The 24,995-nt window shown below is 40.3% G+C and overlaps 1 protein-coding gene across 1 annotated transcript in view; it reads left to right on the top strand.

The window, feature by feature from the left end:
- The window catches only part of LOC133348562 (transmembrane protein 132E-like), a 534,471-nt gene that overhangs the window by 335,542 nt on the left and 173,934 nt on the right, over positions 1 to 24,995 (top strand). The window contains exon 4 of the mRNA XM_061561445.1: positions 23,231 to 23,423. Within this exon, the coding sequence (XP_061417429.1) occupies positions 23,231 to 23,423 (193 nt within the window). The remainder of the gene's footprint in view (positions 1 to 23,230; positions 23,424 to 24,995) is intronic.

Genomic DNA, 24,995 nt, shown 5'->3' on the forward strand with positions numbered 1-24,995 from the left:
ATTCGTGTAACTAATTAAGAGCCTGCCTACAGACTGTTACTTGAAGGGAGCCCTGGGCTTGTTCAACAAAACTGCACATTCCAAAGTGAAGCAAAGTTAGCGCATACATTTATTTTACATATACAGTGACTAATACACACACAAACAAACATTCAATCATAAAAAACCCATTTTACTATTTTAAAAGACGTATTATTTAATTATATTTAAATAGCAATACATTGTTTTTTTATGTTGTATGATAATTATCTTTACATTTCTTGCATTCGTATTCATATATCCTTCATGACACAACATTTTCATAGCAAAAAAAATCTTATGAATACACACATTTAACAAAGGTCATGGTTCACTCCTGGTGGATTATGCTCTCCAGGTGAGAGAGGAACAGCTGCCCTTAGTGTAGGAGTTTAAGTACCTCGGGATCTCTTTCGCCAGTGATGGTAAGTGGGAGCGGGAGATCAGCTGCAGTATTACGGGCACTGTACCATTCCACGGTAGTGAAGCGGGAGATGAGTTCTCGAACAAAGCTCTCGGTTTACAGGCCGATCTACGTTCCCACCCTCACCTATGATCATGAGATTTAGGTAATGACCGAAAGAATGAGATCCTGGGTACAAGGGGCCGGAATGAAGATTCTCCACAGGGTTGCTGTGCTCACTCTCCGTGATTGGGTGAGGAGCTCGGTAATCCGGGAGAGCCTCAAAGTCGATCTCAAGGGTGGAAAAAACCCGATTTTTTTTTTTGCAAATGTTCTCGGGTTATGGGTTTTGTATTAAAAAAACCCGATTTCGTACAAAAAGAAAAAAACATGGTTTTAATCCGGCAAGTCAAGTTGTCGTCAATCGGCGCCAAAGTCATCGTATTCGCTGTCCTCTTCGATCATCTCAACCGCACCGTCCAAGAAAGTGGGAATGTTGCTCTTGATGAAGACGACCTTCTCCGCCGACTTTATGCTCAGGCTATTCCTCAGCTTGGAGTGAATGAAGGCCGTGGTGGAGAAGTTCCTCTCGGATGCGGCACTGGATGTGGCGATGCTGAACAGCTTGACGGCGATCTTTTGCAGCTCAGGCCACTCACTACCATCAGACAGCCAATACTCCATCGGCGTCTTGCGATCTTTGACCATCATCTTTTAGCGGAACGTGTTATTTGTCTTCTCTTTTGTGGGGGCTATACTAATTATAGGGATTAACTGGCAATAAAACCGAAAAAAACCGGATTTTTGGCCATCTGAGATGATCGTTTTTTTTTATTAATACCATGAAAACCCGATTGGAAAAAAACCCGATGCTGCCAGCCTTGGTCGATCTGCTGCTCCTCGACATCTAGAGGAGCCAGTTGAGGTGGTTCGAGTACCTGGTAAGGAGGCCCCCTGGTAGACTCCCCCTGGAACTCTACCAGATGTCGGGGCCGGGCCAGAACATGCTGGTGGGACTGTCGCTTGGCTGGACTGGGAACGCCTGTGAATTCTCCAGGAAGAGCGAGAGTCAGTGGCCAGGGAAAGGGAGGTCTGGACTGCCCTACTCAACATGATGCCGCCGCGACCCTCACCAGGACAAGCGGGTTGAGAAACAAACGAACGAGCATTTGAAAATCTTAATATGCGGTCGTTATCACCTTGTTTTAGTTTTTACATAAACTGTCAAATGTGAAATGCATTCACACACAACATTGGATTTTAAAAAAACCTTAACAAATATATATAGAATTGTAAGAACAGAAGAATTCTCTAGAAAATATGCTAATGGGAGTAAATTCTGGGAACATCAAAACCTCTGAGCACTCCATAGTTATTTGAATTTTGTTAAACTACAATTAATTTAATGACGACAGTACACTTCATAGTAAAATATACTTTCTAATGGGAGATAATATTGGATATATAACGCACATCTTATTTGACTTCAAATGCGTATAAATAAGATGCATAGTACGAATCCATTGGGAGCAGTTGTGCATATACGTGTGCAATAGATCTTGCAATCCTGCTTTATAAGCCATGGCTATTCATCCTATTTACTTAGAGGTATAAACATTTCCGTCCACTTCTAATTGTTAAATGCAGTGCATTTTGGTGTTATTATTTCACTATGGACCTATTCTATGAAAGTTATCAGAATCAGAATATGTTTTTCGACTGGAGGAATCCATTGAGCAATGAAGCTCTTTTTTCAAAGATGTCCAGTATGGGGAAGTGATAAATTTATCATCATCCCTCTGCAGTCGATACAATAGATACCACTTTTCAGGGAAGCCCACAATAATTTTCTTGCGGCATACTTGTCCCTGTCGTATGAATGTGGAATTTCCACAACTGGCTCAGAGCTGTAAAAAGTAGAAGAGCACTACATCGATGCTCATTTAATGAGACATTCACTTTGACTACATGAGCTGCATCAACTATTGGGAAGCATATATCTTTGTACCAGGTCAATTCATGAGGATGTTTCGTTTTTGGTTCAGCATAGCAGGTAATGTATGTATTTAAGGTATTTTTGCGAGCAGTTAAACTCCGTATTGTGAGATAACTTTTTTCTTCTGTGTTGCATATCTGGCTCACTGGGAACTGAGATATGGGCGTATGTGTGAAAAGGTCGGATTTGTGAATATCTATAGCAATTGACACACCGTAGGTAATTGGACAAATTTTAAACACAAATTGCAAACAAAAATGGGGGGGGGGGAGGATACTTTACTGTGCCGTAGAAGTACATTAATCTACGGGAGATTAACAATATGCTGTTGTGTGAAAAGGTCAAATATGTTATAATATTTAGAAAATGAAAGTAATACTGCACATTATGCACTGGGTTTGGGAGGTTAATATATCAGGGCGAATATGTGACAGTTGGTTATGTGACAATAAGCCGTAATATACTGGTAGTTCCCAACACCACCATTTGTTTAATATGAAGCACAATATATAGTCCAATGTATTCTATTTTACTCAGCTACACAAACATGTAAGCCCAGATTCAGTGTTAAGGATAGTCATGTAATTAGTCTGCATTGAGTGCCATTCTGGATCCACTCCTCCAAATCATTGTTTTTAGATAGCGCCAAAGCCAGTGAAGATATATTCTATAATAAGTTGGACCATATGTATATTTAAAGAGGTAAAAACATATGTGGCACATGGAAAAAACTAAATTGCCAGTGATATTTTGAGAGTGTTTCTTTGGCAGTGTTGTATATTTATAAAAATTAAATTGACTCAATTCCTGCTGAGCCTTATGTTGAATTCATGAGCTTGGCATAAGGTTAAAATGGTGCATTCAATACACTGATAGGTACCCACAATGAGTCACAGCAAGAGATAGGCACTCTGAACCAAGGAGGGTTGCAAACATTGAGCGGGAGTGGAGATATTCACATTGATCACCGGTAGATGGATGCGGTGGCATTGACCACATGCGGTGATTTGTGCATTAAATGCACGAAGACATTTGTGCAATGAGCTCAAGCTGAGACGTGTGCAGTTGTGTGTACTAATCACAAGTAGCGACTGCAGCTGTGCATGAGTTGGTATACAAGTGGACAGCTGGGCACCAAGCAACAGCAAGATGACCGTGCCAGGGATTTCACCATTAATAGGCCAGCTGTGATCTTCACAAGCAAGCTAACTCGCACGAGGACCCGGTACACACATGCAGTCTAAATGAACTTCGAAACCTACAGCCAAAAAGGTTCTTCTTTTTGTGGCATGCCCACACTTTATAATAGGAGCTTCCATTAACACAATTCATAGATGATGCAATAATTCCCCATTAGCAGTCCCATTTGCGACTCCCTAAGCCATTAGGACACTCCTGCTGGGTATGGCAGGCTAGCAAGGGGATATAGGATGACAAATGTACAAAAGGCAGTCTCCAAATAGGATTATTCTTAAGGCTGTTTCACACTGTGAGCAAGTGTACGTATGCTATTGACAAGGACCTTTATGTGCGTCCATTCGGATGATGACATGATGACATTTGCAGACAAGTGCCATTCTTATAGCCCCTGATCGTAAACAACAACGAAAAACTTACCCGTTGTGAAAGGTCACTTAGATTGCCAAATACTTTTTTTTTAATTGCAACATTTCTGTTTGTCTGGCACACCAGTCATTCATTGCAAAAAAAAAAAACATTATGTCGTTTTGTGCTCGTGAGCACAGAATAGCCGTTTGCCACACTGTGTAGGTGTCTGCACTTGTGTTGTGCAGCTCTCCATTCTGCTTCTGGGTTGTACCATGTATTGTTCAGTGCGATGTCCGACGTTTTACTTCATGTGCTGTCCGACATTTTACTTCATGTGCTCGGAGTTTCTTCAGTGGAGTGAAACGTCGGGACATCGTGCTGAACAACACGCGGCACAATCCAAAAACACACCGGAGAGATATAGTTCGACATTTTATAGTTATCAACTTTTCTCGGAAATTATACAATTGTTGATTAGCATGTGCATTAGATGAGGTATGTGTGGAAAAAATGGATGAAGACTAGAGTCATTGCCTCCTACCTTATAAATCACTGCTCGTAAAGGAAAGGCTGCGTTTACAACAACATTGAAGCACATTGCGTATTGTTGCATGTTACAAAGAGGTGAACAGGTGTATATATGACTCAGCAGGTCACATTAAAAATTGCTACCCCTGACCCCCCCAAGCCACGATCTCCCCGGCCGCTCTGCAGAAATATCCACGGCCTATAGTGGTAGCATCTACCGACTGTATAGTAGTAACTGCACGCTTCGGGGTGGGGGAGACATGACACAGTGAAGAATTTACCTGAGCGTTTAGTGTATTTTTATAGCATTTTTAACGCTGAAAGAAAATGTCCCCCTCACTCCCACCGAAGGCGTGCGACTTGGCATTGGGCTTCCCCCCCACCAAAGGCGCGTGAGTTGGTATGGTCGTGCACGGGTAATAAATAAATAAAAAGTTAGCGCACAAAAATCCCACTAAATCGCTAATTTAACTAATTCAAAGTTGACGGATGTGAAAAATGAATAGCGCTTGCTCACAGCAGGGCTTACAGCGTGCTACCTGGCTATTTTTTTAATCCTTTAAATTAAGTTCGCATGCTTGCTTGCGTGCTTGCGTGCTTGCTTGCTTACGACCGTGCAAATCTTTCGGTCGTTTTTTTACCCACTTCCCGTGATCCAATCGAGCTGACATTTTCCACACAGACTCGTTGTGCCAGACAATGTTCGTGAAAAAAATTTCCCAAAATTTTACACTTTTTAGGCAAAAAAAATTATTTTACATATATTCAAATAGAACTCATTCATCGCTTTGGCTGAACGTCACAGTATTAGAGCCCAGAGCGTAACCCCTCCACAGGCCGTGGCGGAGTAGCGCAGTTGGTAGCGCCCTCGCTTCCCATGCCCAAAGGTCGCGGGATCGGTCCCCGCGTCCTCCACAGGCGAATATATATTTAAATCCTTTATATTAAGTTCGCTGCCACGCATATAAAGGATTTATAGTGAAAAACTTTGTTTTTACGGGTTATACTTATTATTTAACCAAAACCCCACGGTTGGAGAGCAAAATCCTTGGCAAGCGCGTAAACACACAAACAAACCCACACACAAACCCACACAAAAACCCCGCCCCAAACCCACGGACAATTTTGGACTTTTATACATAGAAGATAGTACATATTGACAGGATAACATATGCCAAAGGCCTACTGACCTTTTGATACACATTACGTGCCATACCAGGGTAGCAGGGCCTGAACTTTATTCCTGGCTGATGCCTTCCATGAACTGTATTCAGTCAAGGCACTGCACTCTCCGTCATATTCAAGTAAATCCGATCAAATAGCCGAGTAATGATCACTGTCATTATCTATACACCACTGGCTGAAGGCCTTCTACAGGCGTCACTATCTCTCACGTTCTTGCAATAAAACAATTCGTCCAGCTGCTGCAGATTACCTAACTTTGTCACTGTCAGGTGTATTCCCTCCTTTAGGTGCCATTCCAACCAAGTCTCGACCATTGGCTATTATCCCTTTCAGCGAAGTGTCTTGCCTAAACTCACCTTTCTTAATAGTCAATGTGAAGTCAAAGTTTTCACTCATCTATTTGTTTACTTTTCTCTCTTCCTAATTTCATTCCAAGCATACATTTTTCCATGATGGTTATTTTTGCAATCATCAGCTATTGTTCAATTATATTTCTCAGTGCTCCTCTTTCTGAACTACATGGCAGAGCAGCTACACTCACATTACATGGTCGCGAAAGCAACCAAATACATATTGGAGTCAGCCAAAGTGGTATGTTTTCACTAAAGTCACTTACCAATACATGATCAGAAGTTTTCCAAGCATTTCATTGGAGAAATACAGCCGCACTTATGGATATAATTAGTTTTTATCATCAAGAAAATGCTGATGAAATAGACATTATAATAACTCATGGTAAAAAAAAACAACAGGAATTGATAGATTAGATTAATAAAGAAAGCTGTGAAGTTGGGCTCAAGATAAATATGAGAAAAACTAAAGTTACGTACAAGTCTTTTGGAGGGACACAATGGAAACACATCAGAGTGTCTGTACCTATGACATTTATTTAAGGCAGATGATATAAATGCTGAAATCACGAGGTAGATAGGAGCATATTGGATTGCTTTCAGAAAACTGAACTTAATAATGAAAACAATACACCAATGTGCCTAAAGAAGAAAGTTTTAATCAGTTTATGTTGCCGGCTTTGACATAACTACCATATATTTTTTTAGTCACAGTACATTATTAATCACTAACCAGCGTGCATATTACAAAGCTGTGTTATCTTCAGCACGGGTCTTGCAGCCTGGAGAGAAATGCCAGCATATAAACTATGAGATGACAGCATGTAGACGACAGAGTTGTGGTGTGCAGTCGAATACCAAGACAGCGACTCGCGATCTGCAGTGTGACACCACCATGGCAATATCTCCCACTCTCTCCAGCCATCATGCCATGCCTTCCATTCACACAACAATTGGTTCTGTCGCCTCTATTAAACACATACATTTCATCTTAAACACTGTTTCTAAAGGTACGACAATTTAAGGCACATCTGTGACATAATTTCGATTTAAAGCTTTCGTGACTGCAGGGATGCTGTTAATCCTGCATAATGCACATGCATATGCAGGACTAATCACATTCCTGCATTTCCCATAAATATGCTAAATTCCTTTTGATATGCAAATTCCTTTGTCAATGCGCCCAGCTTATATATATGCTCCAAGCTCGTGTGCTGTTTCATTCAGACTCTGTCGCCTCGACGGACCTGGTTTTCACCTGAGGACGGCTGCTTGCGTTGTGGCCGAAACGTCGTGAGAATTGTTTTATTATGTTTTATTTTTATTATTTTATTACTTCCCTTCTACGTGACTTTACCGAAAGAACCAAGAAGATGAATCTGTGACATACTTTACAACGGGACATCATGTATGCATGTATGTTGAACTTGTTTAGTACCATACGTAGACGACCGCACTCATCATAATGCGACTTTGTGTCCATTGGCACAACAGAGCTGTGCCGAGGCCGTGCCAAGCCAGCCTTGCACGGCTCAGGAGGCAGGGGTTGTTTTTCTACTGCAGAAGCTGAGCCATGCCACTGACATCACATGTAATGAATGAGTCAAGACACATGTCTATGATGTGGTGATGCACACACTGGCTTTTTCAGTGCCTCAAGCTTCAGATGCTACTTTATTGATCTTCCTCAGATGGGATGATTTCAGGTGTATTGGATGTCATTATCCCCGCCCTTGGTCTAGCTTGTCCCTCAGCTAGATTTGGATGTCTGTCAGGCCAGCATAGGGCTGTTTTGTTCCAGCTCGGCTGAGCTAATTTCCAGTGGAAAACCAATGAGGCCATGATTACCCCATGTTGGCTTGGCTCAAAATAAAACATTGGGTTAAGGCACGTAATGATTTGACCAAATTTTCATAGAAGATGCTCACTACCAGAAATATTTGTTTTCACGTGTCTAATGCATACATGTTTAAGCTCACCAGGAAGTTGAACTATTCTCACAACCAAATTTGTAAATTAAAATTTTCTTGAAACTACACCAAGCATCTTCAGGATTAGATTCAGGGAGTCCGAATAAAATACAGGTAGTTATTCCGATTTTCTGGTCGTGGGAATTCGCACGAACAATGTTTCAGCTTAACGATGAGCTGAAACAAAAATAATTGTCGCGTTAAACATTTGTACACCTGTTAACTTATTTGTTTTTCTATGTCTAGTGGTAGGTCGGGGTCGGGGTGGCTTTGGATAGAAATTTGCCTGGATAATTAAGTGGCCTAACCCAAAACATAATTCGGAATCATCAAGGAAGTTGTTGTTATATATCATGAACTATTTTGACTAATTTCACTTCTAACACACGTGCCCTATATATCGGGCACTTGCTAAGTAGTGGGGTCTTGCTAATGAATGCTTAATATATAAATAGGCAAGGATCGAAAGGCAATTATGTTTTTAAAAAATAATGTAGACTAGCAGAAAACACGTAAAAATGCCACTTTGATGACAGTGTTCAATGCAGTGATTCGCACAACAAACCATTTTGATTAAAAGCTCACAAACGATTTCCTTGCACTTCATAAAATGTGCACAGACATTTTTTGTTATATCTCTTTTAATGGTAGGATTTTTTTTCCATTTCAGAGGAAGCTATTATTTCAAGTAATTATTTTCCATTATTCTCATTTCAAAAGTAATGTCTTTATGAAAAAAATCCTCGTTCATAACTCAACAAATATTTCTTCTCATAAGTTAACTTTAAGGGTGGCAGAAAGATGAAGTTAATTTCAGTGGCAAATGGTATTTTACAGTAATTTAGCACACACATGAGTACTAAAATCTGTACGGCTCACAGTTGAACACACTCACATATACTTCGTGATACATCCATAAAAAAAGACATTTTAAATCTTTTTTTGTGTTAAAAGGAACACTAATTGGCTTATTATTTTACATTATATGCTTTAGAGAGCTGCATGAGAAACCGGTTTATTCTAAAATGTGAGTTTGGCTTTACATATCTTTCATAAGATGTAAAAGGAAAATACAATTTAAATGATCCTACAATCCTGCCTTTAATATCTGACCCTCTCAAAATGAATTATCTGGCGGATTTAACTATGCACAGATTCCGATTCAGAATAACTTTAAACACGAAGGAAGTGTGTTATTTATGCAGTGTGATGTTATTTATCGTAGATTAAAATACTTTGCATTATTGTCACGTGAGATTATATACCACTTTAATGAGTGGTCAGTATTCCGTTAAATGGGAATTTAATTCACACTTGTTTAATATAGTTCACATTTGAACGAATGTTGTCCGTTTGGTGTTAGTCACATTATTATTACCACTGGTCTGGGTGTCATTACTTTTAAACACCACCGTAAATGAATGAAATTGGGTATTCATTAGCTTCTTATTTTAGTCCAACTTTAGAGAGACATAGGGACCTGTGTTTTTGCATTATTGTAGTAAAATTTGATGCAATAATAAAACGGGTGTTCACTGCAAAAGTATTCTCTGGCCCATAATACCTACCTTCCTCTGACGATTCAGAGGAGAAGAGAAGTCTTGAACTTTGATCTTTCGACCTGAATTTCCAGTAATCCTTGGCATGAAGGTATGGTCATGAACCGTTCTTGCAATACAATTTCAGGCTTGTTCAAACAGTTCTGTGTTGGCGGTCAAGAACTGAAGTGGTTCAGATAAAAATATGAGCATAAAAGATGTTTGGAGCAGTGTCACCACGAGCTTTGACCTCTCGATCTGAAAACCAATATCGGTGAAAATATTGTGGTTGAGCATCATTCCTTCAACATGTTGTTAAAATGAGTATTCTGAGATATTGCAGGTTACACATAGCTGGGCAGAATCAAAAGTTAGACCTTACAGGATTATATACAATATCACAAAATTTCATTAAGTGATAAGAATAATCTAATTGTTGCATTGGCAAAACAAAAGTAGGATTTTGTTGGTAAATGTGACTTCTGTACTCATAGAATAAGATTGACTTCGACAAATATACGTGTTTTTACATCCAGCAGATATGAGGAAACATATATTGCATGTGTAATTCTCTCTTTGGGTCAATGTACACATTGTTGGTAAAGTACACTTTTTTAAAAACTGTTTTGATGAACTTTTAAAGAGTGGTGGTGCAGCTATTAGATTCGTTGATATTAATTCAAATCCCACTTTCTTTTCCAACATATCTCAACTCTGCAGGACAGAACTCAAAAATAAGATGACATGACCCCAATACTTCGTTCCCTCTCAATGCAATCCTGAATTCATTTCAGAATGCACTTGCTGTTTTCAAGATCCTCCGTGAATTCACCTCTACATAACTTTCCCCATTTATCTCACCCTACTCTACTCCACGGACTGTCTGCCCATGCAACAAAGGCGTTTTATTCCAGTCAATTTTCGCTCAATGGAAGGTCGCTTGTTCTACTCTGCCTCTCTCAGTCTGGAATTTCCTTACCCCACCAATCCATGCCAATTACTCTCTACCATGTTGATTAGGCCCAGGCTCAAGACCATTCTTTTAACTCTGCCTCTGACTGACTCTATCTCTCTAGAATGGATATGCCAAATGTTTATGTGCAGCTTATTGAGACCTGGTCACATTTAAATGCTATATAAATCCAAAAATCTAAATTGTGTGAACCTGGAGTTCTTACCTTGGCTCATGTCAGTGGCGAATAATATTAGAAGCAGAATCATAATCTTTATTTATGCTGGAGGAATCCAATGAGCTACGAAGCGAGAGAGAGGTTTGAAACTGGTTCTGTGACCCCCACTTCACCAAGCCACACTGAGCTGCATGGTAATTACGCACAAAGTGCTCGCCACAAATGAATCACAATACTTTGCTGATCTCGTCAAGGAGCATAAATTATCACGCAAACTCCAATCATCCTCGCAGCGGCTTTTGGCTAACCTTCGAACACAGATGGCCACTGCGCTTTCAAATGTGCTTCTGCGGACGTCTGGAACGTTCTTCCTTCAAATGTTGGGAAGACACTGGAGCTATACGCGTTTGAATATAGATTGCCAACTCTTTACCTGATAACTGCTTTTTGTGTTTAGTTTGTTGTCCTTCCCTCAAGTTTGGCAATGTATGATGCTTCAGACAGAGTCCACACATGTTATGTAGCAATGCTCGATACAAGAAGACACCCTGTTATTTCCCAGTGATATCTTAACATAGCTTCCTCCTACAGATACCCTGTCACTGTCATGTCCGATGAAATCAAAGCTGCGAGTGACAGATGCTGTTTCAGCATCAAAAGATGACTGATGAATGTGAATTTCACAAACGGTCGTCCTTAAGGATAAGTAACTCAGGATAGAGATAACATCCTAACATTAGTAGATAAAGTTTATACGGATTTTTGTAGTTATATTTATATATATCCCAGGAGTCAAACCATTAATCGAATGAAGTCCCAGATGTCACACTGATGATATAAACTCTGATGGAATAACTGGATATTATGAAAAAAATTGGGATAATAAAATTATCAATCGTGAAATTGTGCCTCAGTCACTGTTTAAAAATGGTATAAAAAACGGTCTTGAGAAATTACAGACCTGCTATCACACATATATCAATTGTTCACGAAACTCAATGTGTACACAATAATGGAAAATGTAGAGACCAACTGACCACATGAGCAAGCAAGGTTTAAGAAAGGTTTCTCTACCATTGTCCACGTAAGAACTGTCAATCACATTATGGAAAACACTGGTGAATTTCAATTACCAATGTGCCTAGCCACTGTGTAGATATAATTTGAAGGCATTATACTGGGTTAAAAATTATAGAGTCGTTCAACCCCTCACAAAGTAAGCCGTAAATAAATATTAAAACTAATGAAGTTGTGAAGATGGAACACCTACGCTAAAATTACGTGAAAAAATGTTCAAATACATCTTACAAGGGGGGTCGAACAAGGAGATGCGCTCACAACAAAATGATTCACAGTGACATTAGAAGTCATATTCCGATAATTTGATTAGACAGAGATGTAAATAAAAATGCTAAAAGTTATCAACCATTGCATAGCTTTTTAACACTATGGTCTTTATAGCAAAACGTGGAATAAAACATGTTTAGAATTCCACTCAGAGACAGAAAGCGGAATATGTGCATTTCGAAAAAATAATGCACTTTCAAGATATCGGATTGACCATTGGGAAAAGGAAGTTGTTTGAATGGAAGAGGCCCATGAACTAATCATGGAGTGGCAGCCAAAGCAGGAAACATACCTGAGAGGACATTCACCTTGGAAAGTGAATGATAAAATGACCTCGTGCGCTCGTGTTAATTGCATTTTCACATCTCATGACTGAGATATAGCATTGTCTTGGGGAGGCCTTCATCCAGCAGTGAATCAATGGCGGTGACGGATGATTAAAATAATGATTTATATTGTCATTAGATGTTTATTAGGGTAGCAATTTCATATTGTTGAGAAAAATACGTATCTCTTTTTTTTATCACGATAAAGATTCTGGGGGTGGCTAGGTGGCTACAGGTGGATAATGTCCATGTCAATGTACTAAGCTGGGCCCCTTGAGATTCTGGGTTCAAGCCTCAAAGTAAACAAGCGAAAAATGAGCTTTGGCTCTTAGCTGTGGAAGGGTTCTCATGTGCACCGAGTTTGACGGCCTCAGCCCAATTCACGGATGACCACACAAATAAAAACTGTCTGAAAATTGGTGTTCACATTTGATTTGGTTGTAGTTGGGTCTTAGGGAGTATGAACAGCTATAGCGGTGATTGTTTTGTGGAACAAATGAGGCCACCTCTCGGATATGGGGTGACTGCTAATGGGATTTCAATGGTTATCGAATTAAACCCCAATATATCTTGTTTTTTATTCATTAAGCTATCTTTGAATATTGCAAATTGCTCATTATGGACAACATGGTATGCGAAGTGATGAGGACATGTGTCTGCACAGCATCAGTGTTGACCGATTGTGCTCAGCACCTGGTCAAAATCTATAACACGTGTAGGGATATAATTTATCGCTTCTGCATTTTTCCAGTTATTGAACACTAACCACCTTGCCACCACATTGTTACAAAAATGTTTGCGGGCAATTAAAATAATCAGTCTAAAATCTTGAAATCCTTACGCATTTTGTTCATCACCTATTATTCCTGTAAATTCAACATCCGTTGTAATGTCAGATACTTAATTAATCACTGAGGCCAGATTCGGAGAAAAAATAATTCAAGGCAATAAATAGTAGGATGGAGTACCTTTTGAAAAATATAATTGAATAATGAAGCAAAACATACCAATCTTATGGAATACCAAACAAAGGAAAAAAATACTTGTAATGTGCTGCACAGTATTGGGTCACTCTCGAAGAGGAGGAATTACGCAGAGGTACGATTAACCACATACGAGCAGGAAGGCAGCCAGGTGGTGAACAAGTGACAACAATTGCCACAAGCTCTGCAGCCTTCCGTCTATTAAGATGTTTATACATGTGTGAGGAAACAGAAGCTCCCAGAGAAACCCGCTGCATACGAGGGGGTAACAGTCTATCCAATACAGCTGGAACATATGGAGAATAGTCCACACTCTGCGGTACAGCCGTCTCCTGCTAAGCCAGAGCATGGCACCTCCACACCCATAAGAAAGGTGTTTTTAAATCACTGTGTGATCCACCAACGCTTGCTGCCTCCACAGTGGTAGATTACAGGTGTAATAAGAGCCTATGTCCGGCTCACGTGGTGATCGGCTCTGCTGGTCCCGCTTTAGAGCCAATGGGGGGAGAGCCTGGGAGCATGGCCTCGGCGTGATCACGGGATGTCAGCTCGGGTGATTGGTTCTGCTGGTCTTGGCCTCAGCCAATGGGAAGACAAGTAAGGGGCGTGGTCCCGGGAGTTGATGGGGAATCTGGAACATTCGGCGCAGGCTATTAAGGATTGGCTGTAGTGTACCACGTGACCCAGGCGTTAAATAAGGGGAGAGATCAGAGACACTTGGTCAGACACGGAACGAAGAGAGAGAGAGAGGGGCCACGCGCGAGCGGGGCTCCGGGTGCCACGTGGCGCTGCGTCTCTTGTGGGCTGCCTGCCCGCTTCCCGTTGCCTGCCAGCAACGGGGAGTGTTCGTGAACTGAAGAAGTGAAATAAAAGGACCGATTCCACAAGCCGTCTCCAAGAGGTTTATTACACAGGCATGCACCCCCACGACTGTCCAGCAGACTACCATGGAGAAACTGATGGCATTGTTAATACGCAGGAGTAAGACAAATTTTGGCATTGCAGGACCATGAGGAATGTTGATAGCATGGGGGAGGCTTTCATCCAGCAGTGGACAGAAAGTAGCTGACGATAATCATGACTAACGGTTTACGTAATACACAGCTTAATGTCGAGGCTGTGTATTGTGGACTACAAAAAAACAAGCTAAAGTCGCAGCCACGTAGGTTTGGGCTCATTGACATGGCTACGTCGACTCGTGCCGTGCCTGTGCTGGAGTCCTTTCCCCTGTGTTCGTATTCACGAGTCGAGGGGGGCACTGATGCCCACCCGCGTCATGACGTGCGTAAATGGCCGAAATGCACGCTTCATTTTTGCGCGGAGAGGAATTTTAAAGCGGTCGTGGCAGCGCACCATGCCGCCGCGGCGAACCGGTATTAGAGGCACGGATTGGCAAATGTTTTATTCGCATGAGTTGATATCAAATGCTGCGTCTTCACAAATGTGTTTAGACGATTGTAAATTTTGCGTCTGTATTGGGGTGGAATGGTGGTGCCTCGTTTAGGGCAATCCGTTGTGAACCCAACCACCTGATTTCAATTCCCAGCTGCGGCTAACATTCGGGTTGAGTGATATCTGAACCGGACCTTGGTCCTCCCTTGATCAACCTGTACTGAATCACGTGGTTAAGTATGGTCAGTATTCATCATGACTAACATACTGTGTGGGGAGGCCTTAATATAGCAGTGGATTGTTGAAGGGCTATAAAAAAGAATGAATTAAAGATGTTGTTAAAAGTTAATTTCGTTTTTTTCCCTTTTCAGTGTACTGGTTCGCTTCGTGAAAATGACAACGTAAAGATTCGGTCATTGTCGCACAATATATGTGCAATTTATTGTATTTCTTGATCCAAGGACAGCATTTCTGGGCTCTGTATGTCAACGTCATCTATAACATAGCCACGGTATCTGCCAGAGAATGCCTCGCAGGAGCAAGACAATTCGTATTCGCAATAGGCTTGCAATACAAAACCACCGGTGCACGTACAAACAATGTGTAACTTGCAAGACCGATCCATCAATCAATAACCTCGCTATGCTTGACACTGACATTTAATGGAGGGGAGCACAAGTACAACGAATCATTTCTGCAGGCAAGCAGATCGCTGCGATCCACATTTAATGTCGCCAACTGGGTGGCGTGATTTAATTTCACAAGTCCAAGCTGTTTATAGGAAATGTATTTTACATATAGTTTTGCCCTCGACTATTGTCGTCATGAAGAACAGCTCGTGGAAATTAACGAATCAGATTGTGTTGCGTTTTTTTTCGTTTGCTGTGCCACCTCCATGGTCAATTCCCTACCGTGTAGTAGTATATCATCTGCTTCCAAATGTTTAGTCAGTAACGAACCTCGCTCTGCATGTGAATCCGCACAAATTGAACGTTGGCTGCTGGAGGTAGTCTTGTCAGGCATAAACATTTCAATGAACACGATCAAAAAATGCACTTGTTTTTATTGGCTTTGTGGTAAAACACATGCTCTTAAAAAAACATGTCCCAAGTTTATTCCAGGTTTTTTTTTTAAATCCCACAGCTGAATTAGCATGTCGTTCGAGCTTTGATGTCCCGTTCAACCTTTCCTACCGAAGAGATGCACACGCAAAACAAATCCGAAATGGTGTTATCTTTGTAAAGCGACCGATTATTTGACGTGTGCAGTATTGCAAATTTGAGGCGCTTGCTTGTGAAAAGGAGGATGCGCAACTCAAAATCGCTCATGCAACTTGTGCAAGAGGGAAATAGCTGTTACTCCCTGTGAGGTTTACAGCAATCACTCAAACTTTATCGACATCTTCCAGCTCAAAACATAATGCCAGCAGCCTTTGAACAATTGCCAAAAACATTCAACACTCCCATGTCAGTGCCCGTCCTCTCTAGCCATAGAATGACTGCTGTTGACTTCTCACGAAGCAGTATTAATTTAATTAGCCCTGAAAGGTAAGGTAGGCTGAGTCGGCCCCAACCAGGCTTTGTACTCGCAACAGCCTCACGATTGCGATTTAAGCACCACAACACAACACCACTATCTGACATTTTCCAGTGATATTCATTGCCCTGTCATGAAATAATCGAGCAAATGCACCTGCCTGTTTACATCACAGTACCATGCAGTGTCTTTACCCATTTGGACACACCATCATCTGATACAATCAATATTTTACTCTTATCAATAAAGCTTGCACAAATGTGATTACACAAGTGACAATCCTCTCTACATGAATAAAAATGTATCTTTGCGAGTGCACACCTCTTCAATGCTGGGGCAAATTCCATATAACTTTCCACAATGGTTGATGTCGTTCACCGTGTACGTAATGGATCTGTGCAGCCACTAGGCGAGCAGAACTGTCACGGTTGGTTGTAGTTTATTAGCATGCTCGGCTCCTTCAGCGGTAAGCTTAATTCTTCCACGGGGACTATTCTTCAAACGGGTAACTCTGTGCCATTGCTCTCACACCAACCAGCTTTCACCGTAATGTCATAAGTGCATTTATCTAAAGGTCGTGACTTTGTTACTGTTTTGATGAGCGTGGTTAGCTAACTCCTTAATTACGGTTCATGCTGTGAATCAAATGGTTGAAAACAACGTCGTATTTGTAATTCTCTGCAGCACATACTCCATGACCATATGTCATCAGTGCGTGTATAGTAAGCAGTAAGTATCACTGTATATATATATATAAAAATGTGAACTGCAGATATAAACAACATTTTGGAAATTCTGTTCTACAAAATGTGTTGTATTTTACTGCATAGCTTCTCAGCTACAGAAAGTGTTTAGTTTAATTGGAATGCAATACAAATGTTGCAGTTTACATGATGTATATATTCAGCATCTCAGCGTTCTGGTATATCTGCATCTGCATTTGCATACAAATACATAGATACAAAGGGATGCTGTTGTGGTATAATGGGCGGTACACTGGACTTGCAGTCAATGCCTTGGCACGACAATTGAAACCACGGTTAAGTTTTAAAAATCCCCATGGCCTGTGTCCACCCAGCGGGTATAAATCAGTCCACAACAACGTCGATCAACAAGTCTTGTGTGGTGCGGTAAAGTACCTCCACCTCTTCCAAGATGTCTTGCCGGCATGTGAAAAGGTTGGCCAAATACCTACCTTCTAGAGGTGAACTCTAGAGCTCCTTCTAGTGTAGACATTTTGTGTTAGCTAGAAATTGCATTTTACTCCAATGTAAGTACCGTACATATGCACGCGCATGTACATCTACAGTACACGATGTCTCGTGCTTAGAGATGTGAACTGCTTGCTCAGTCTTGAGGGATTAGTAGGCCATGGCCTCACAATCATCTGTGTTATTTCAAAAATATGTCACGATGACCTTCAAAGAGAACTTTCAAGTGATTTGACTTTTGTCAGAGGGTAGAGCAAAAACAGCTCAGGCAGTCCTGGGCGCAGCGGCAATGAGGCAGTGTTAAAATTGATAAAGTTGGCTGATTGGCTTTATTTTCAAATTGCCCAAAAGGGCCCGCTAAATGTCACCGGCATGCATTGCATATTAAATAAGTCTGATTCCGTTTTTTCTTTTATCCCTCTTCTTCTGCAAAAGGACAGGACAGTTTTTTTTTTATATATAAACTATACAAAAAATATGATGTGGCAACATTTCCTTTACAATAGTAAACACTTTAAACATCAAAGCTAGAGATAACAAAGAATGTATTTCATGGAGGGGTTTGAAATATGTTCTGTACTGCATATCATTTATATATAGTAATACTCTGTAGGAGATGGCTTGCACACTGGAGCTGAAATTGAGCGATTCGATCTTCCAGTATTGCCATTGGAACGAAGGGGCAAGTTTATTTAAATCTCCCCTCCCCTGTACATCCAGAAATTGTCATTGGATACACCACATTTAGTTGATCGGCAAGTTGCGAGTGGTGGGGTAAGGTGTGGAAGAGTAGGCCAAAACACCCACTAGAGGGGCTCTATAGTGTTCCCTCTGGTGGAGGCCTTTCCACCAGCAGCAGTATGAGCAATACATTGCAGGGCTGCACGTTTACCTGTTAGTGTACATCAAGTATGGTATGTTTTTTTAACACAGATTACATTGTACATTGGAATCGATCAAACTATACATGGCCTTGGTGTTTTTTGGAAAGTTGCATTCTCAGAATGCAATCATGTGGAAAAGCATGCCATTAGTTGAAATGCTAAGATACAATTTTTACAGCACAAAGTGCTAGATTGCACAAAAGTACTCTATAACCTTTTCACTAATTTATTTATATTGCCTTGTGCAAATAAGCCAAGTAAGAGGCGAAAGCGAGTGTAAAAAAAATTCCTGCAATGTGTGCTGGCCTTTAGGATGCAAAGCACACGCAGTGAAAGTCATATACAGCATGTATGTACAGTCTACACTCAAAACAAATCAACAATCACCGAGGCCATAATTATGTGTCTTATATCAATTAAAGCACATTGCATTATGTATATTTACATTATCAATTAATACAAACAATGTAATTGCTGATTTACTGTGCTGAATATGATGTTGCGTCCGTCACTATTGAGATATACACGTGAAAGCAACTGGGCAAGAGGCGTTGCTAGAAGGGATACTAGCAGATGGTCAACAATGATGACGGAGTGGCAGCCAAGGAACGGAACGCATTCCCAAGAGGATGCACACCGAGGCGGTGGAGTGATAAAATCAGCTCGTGTGCAGGTGCTTGTGTGAATTATTACATTGTAGGATTGGTAGAGATGGCAACAGCTTAGCGAGGCCTTCATCCAGCAGTGAATTGACCAAGGCTGCTGCTGATGACAAATGAAATTTAACTATAAAAAAACGAAAATAAACGAGACTGTGCAAACTCCAAATATACACGTATGAGGGTCAGGATCGAACCTATGACCTTCTGCAAACCTGGTGAGGTAGCTAACATCTCGCCACAGTTGCTAGCCTCGAATGGGAATATGAATGAAGATATTGTTTTAGGTAATGCCGAGTATCTTGCATGCATTTGTATTTCTTGCCCAAGGAAAGCGAATCGGAAATGTCTTTGTTCCGAACTTCCACCAATCAGCTTGGGGTACCTCTAGACATACATGGGTATTGGAATGGACTATTTTCTGCTGAGAAAGCAGACAAGATATATTATGTCTGATATAAAACGGCCTTGAATATGAGCACGACTTGTGGTGCAATTGTATTTAAAATCGTCTTACTTGAGAATCACACAAATTGGGTCAAAGTTTACGTGAACGTTGCAGCATTTGCAATTTGTTACATGTTTCAAGTCCATTGACTAAACAAAATGGAGAGCAACAAAAAATAATGGCCTTGGTTGAAGGGTAAAAGTATACGATGGAATGGACCAGACGATAAATAGCCTTTGTATCTTCATGAAAGATGTATTTTCACTGGCATTAGGTGTAATTCAACCATGGACTGGAATCAAACTCGCATTGCCAGGCTCATGGCGCATTTCTGTAACCACTATAAGCGTTACATGCATTTAATTCATTTTCCAGAGTATGACATTTGTGTATATTTTTGCAAGATGCACTTCATATGTTTGAAATCATGAAATACTTTTTTTTTTTGGAGGGGGGGCGGGTATTCAAATTGTCATCATCGTTTGCCATGATCTAACCATGACTGGACTATATAAAAAAAAAATTCTGTGGTTTTCCCACCTGATGAAGATTGCTTGTGTTGCAATCGAAACGTCGGGATTTAATGTATTTTATTTTATACCTACGTGACTTTACTATGCTTTGTGATGCCACGGTACCACAAGTCCATCTTGTTCCACCAGTTGAGACAATCTCCTTACTCCATCTCCGTGGTTGTCTTCCTCTCTCAGGCATGTTGCCTCCTTTGGCTGACATTCTGTTAACACTCTCATTCATCAGTCATTGTTGCCTTCTCGTGATGTAGCCTGCCCAAGCCAGCTCTTGTTGATAGTCTCACATGGTGTAATTAATTTACGTGTGTTTCTCAATCTGATTCCAAACACGTGTCTTCATGCTTCTTTTGCATACTTCTCACATTATTTTTCACAATATTGTATCATACATTTCATATGCTTGAAAGAATGAACTGCAGCGCACGTATTATATTGGTATAAACAATGTCAAAAGGTAAAGCTGAGTAAAATATCGTGATTTTACTTGTTGAATAATTGAACACATTTCACTGGAATAACTTCACCCCAGATTTAGCAGTAATCCATATCACAAAGTTTTGAATTAATCACGCACCAATTAGTCATCTATGGAATAGTAGAGTCACACACATGACACAACGATTTAAACCAAAGAGCTATATTTCTAATTTTTATATAGCACACTGCCAAAGCTCCTGGGGGTTCCAAAATTAAGTTATTGGCTGGGAGGTTTGACAACCTTTTGAAAGGGAAATACATCAATATGTGACTTAATCACACTTTTATTGAATTTATGCTAATTTATCACGAATAACTGCAGTCATCATCTGGGAAGGGCAGAACATTTCTTGATCTAGTTATTAATATTCGCCTTGGCAAATTTTATTTTGTACATTTTACTCAGTAAAAATAAATGGCGAGAGAAAGTGTTATTTGCATTGCATATTTTGATTGTGAAACGTGTGCATAATTCTGTGTCGTTTTCAGTGCAGAATAAAACTTGAAACATTGCATTATTACTTTGTACACCATCCCATGGGCGTGTATACATCAGCTTCTTTTTGATGGCGAAGTTACGGTTGATATAATGTTAGTAGCCTTAACCAGGGAAATGAACATCTGCATAACAGTTACAAATAAATCCTCGAGAGTATTTTATTATGTCAATGATTACATTACCCCCCTGTCCCCTATTTATATTGCATGCTGCATTACATAACATCTCAGTTTATTAATGAAGCTTTTCGTGAGGGCTGTAGTAATGTGAGAAAATACTGTATGGGTTTTAGATCATTTCCGTTTAAATACTGCAAGTGTCCGTGCATAAAAAAATACGTATTAATAATTGAGTTTGGTACTTATATGTGTATGAAAACACTGATATGAATAATATTTGTTAGGAGTTCAAATATTCACATGGTTATTAAAATTATGTCAGTAATTGATACAAAAAACAACAACTTTATAAAGCACTCCTTGTGAAATGCACTTTGTAGATGCCTTTAACTCTCCATCAAAAATACTAAACACGTCCATCAATAACACTGTGGCCTTGAAAGCAGAAAAAATATATAATGGGTTACGTTTCGGGAAATGGTCCTCCTTCATACAAGAGACGCTAGCAGAGAAAAGAGACAGGAAATAGCGAACCTCAATTCGTCTTAAACATTGGAGGTTTCGCAGTTGTGGTCTTCAAAATTAACAAATTATTTGGTGACACCCGCGTTGGCAGTGGTGCAAAAGCACATCTAAACATAATTATCTATACATCAATTAATGGTGATATAAATGTGTTTTATGATACTCGTCATGAAAGTTATACGTAAATAAGTGCCACTTTCACTGACACGAAAAGTATTTGCGCTCTGATGGAGCGTTAGGTTAGGTATAATTCATGCTTGTTATTGTTTTGTTGACTGTACTGTATTAAAATATAGTTACCTGTTCACCATCCCCCATGAGCATAATGAAAGATAATGAAATATTATCACAACAGGCACACAGTGATAGTGCCCATATTAAAGTACTACCTGGACACTAATTAAATTATACGATTGAATAATTATGGTTATATAAGTTTATAACATTCATATAAAACAACATAACATTCACACTTTAATATAATAATTATTAGTATTCATTAAAGGTATCAATCTCGGAGTGTTCAACTGAAGTTCAAACATTGGATGCAAATTCACAAAATGAGTGAAACTGATGGCAATAATTGTTAAATAATTTATATTGACATTCATAAATACATTTAAATACAAAGTGAGCAATGCCGTATGCATGCTACTAGTGTGAGGTGCTCTCGGAGTACAGCTTTTGCTTGAATACATTTGTCGCTGTAGTGTGTGTGCGTTAGTGTGTAACTCACGTATATAGAACAGAACACGATTAATTATTAATTGTTTGGGTTAGGCTGTGTGGTTGTAATTTCAATTAGAACCATACCCGGCCACCACCCTACACAGCCAAACAAATCAAGTTGCCACGTGGACAAATGTGCCAATTGATTTTGGTTTGACAATATTGTACGAAGTTTCACTTTAGATTACCACCAGCCTCATAAAGTATTTGCAAGACCTCGGGAAATACTGTTCTCTGTGCAATATATTCAATGTTGAATTGATGCGTATGGTTTGAAAATATTAAAAACTGCAAAATGTTCCAAAATGTAACGAGGACATCAGTGCACAAAGTGTAGCGTGGCTTACAATGAGTTAAGCAGCATGGCACTAGAGCTCATCTCAGAGGTGGATGTTTGGGATATAAATCCTGCTCTGGGATTGACTCAGTCCGTTACAATTTGTAGGTCAGTTAAAGAAGTCAAAGGAGAGAATGCCCAAGTTGCCACCCTCGACGTAGTGGTGAATTTAGCTCGTGTGCAGCAGCGATGATAGATTGCGATGATATGGGGAGGCCTTCATCCTGCAGTGGATTGGTCATGGATGTTGATGAAAATGTCGACTACATTGCGGAATCTTAATGTTAATTTGTCTGTAGGAATGTTGAATCTTTGTTATTGGCTCAAGGCTACACACAGATATCATTACCAACCTGGGCTTATTACCACCTGGATATTTTATCCATTTAGACTTTCAATTAAAATAGCATTCTGAGCGTCCTCTTCGCAATTTGTCTTGGAATTAATTCATCGTGTTTTTTTTACTACTCTCCTTATGAGATATTGCAAGCATGGACCAGGCTTCTGAAAAGCAGTTTTGTTCTAATTCTTTGAATGCTATCTTTTATTCATCCTTCAGTGACAACTCCGGCTCGCTGGAAATGGCTCGTATTGAGATGGTGGTGGAGAGCTTCAGCCTCGCCCCTGCGTTCCGTCGTTTACTCTGGCATCTCGAGTACCCGCAGGGAGGACCTGCCCCTTCCTTGGACCGCATCAACACGGAAATTGTCGTCAAGCAGAGCGATGCACAGGCACTCATCCCCCTCGCAATGGTGAGCATGGGTTGCAGGAACTGTTGGCAGAGTGACCTTCTTTTGTACGGTGTAAGTGGTTCAGCAATGTTCATGTGTTTTGGAGAGATGTTAACTTCCTCGCCTGGTATACAGGAGGTCGTGGGTTCGATTCCAACCCTGACATATGTTTATTTAGAGTTTGCATGTTCTCCCCGTGGTCACGTGGATTTTTCTCCAGGTCCTCAGGTGTTTCCTTGCACATTTAGAAACATGCATTCAGAGTATTTGTCTGCTATACATTTCCACATAATCCACTTAATTGAGCCATCATTTGGGGCAAGGTCCGTTCTGAAAAATAACTATTTAGGTTAGTGGGCCTTACCTGTTAAAATAAATATATATTTACTTGTTAAAATATCTTATCAGGATAATCCACTTAGGTGAAAAATCTTATTTGCAACCAAGTGTCAAGTGACACATTCATAGGAGATACGTAATGACAATTTTAAATACACAACGAAAAGATGTTCATGCTGTGGTTGGTGAGTGAGCCAGTGGGGATGGCTTCAGGGGAAGCCGCATGGTGAATATCTGAAATGCTGCCAGTGAATGGTCGAAGTGAGCAGCGGTGTTCCTACTCTGTGCCCTCAAACTGGACTCAACGTCGAGGCTCACTGCACATTGCTCTGTGTTAACCCTGAGAGCGTGAGTGACTTTGCTTGCAAGGAGGGTTCACAAAAACTCATGGTGGAGGGGCGTGGGGGAGGAGGGGAAGGGGGCCCCTTCTGGCACCCCTTGACACTGTGGCGCTGCTCTCTATATATTTGATTACTTTTAGTGACGTGATGATTGATCACGATTGTGCTTATAATAATAATGATGCCACTACTGCCAAAGCTGTGAACGGCATTGAACTATTAATTTATAGCCCATCCACATTCGAGGTGACTTCCTTGAGCAGTGCATTGTATTAACGATTAACCCATCCATCCCTGTGATGAATAATTGCGATTCAGCCATGTCTTTAGTTCGGAATAAAAATAAATGTTTAAATTATGGTGAATACTGCAGCCCCTATTTGTTTCAGGGGTCATGTAAACCCAGTGGACATGATTTACACGCATTGCAAAACAGTGATTATACCTACATATTACACGGTTAACCAACACATGCAATTATTTTTAATTCATTGCAGATCACTTTTTTTATATATATATTTCGATACATACAGAACTGTGAAGATTTTCTCTGTGCACTGCGATCCTAGTAACAACTTGTTTTAGTCACAGCATCATCGGGAATGGCTTTGAATTGTGTATTTAAGTAATTTCGCGTCATCACTACAGTTTCCCCTTTGATAGATGAGCGATATAACCTCAACTAAAACTATTTACATACATGCTTATACATAATCTGCATACATGGGTATATTTCACATCGAGGAACATTGAATGCTACGTGATAGACTGTGCAACGCTTTAATTGATGAAATTGCTCAGAAAGTAGAAGCTTTCTTTTGCTCATTTGGCTTCAAAAGAGACATCAGTGCCGAGTGCCACCCTCAGGCTGATATTACTACCCCAGACTGCCCATCTTACACTTTACAGCTAT

This window comes from Lethenteron reissneri, chromosome 27, assembly GCF_015708825.2.
Source record: "Lethenteron reissneri isolate LAM-NWPU_2019-01 chromosome 27, ASM1570882v1, whole genome shotgun sequence".
NCBI classification, from domain to species: Eukaryota; Metazoa; Chordata; class Hyperoartia; order Petromyzontiformes; family Petromyzontidae; genus Lethenteron; species Lethenteron reissneri.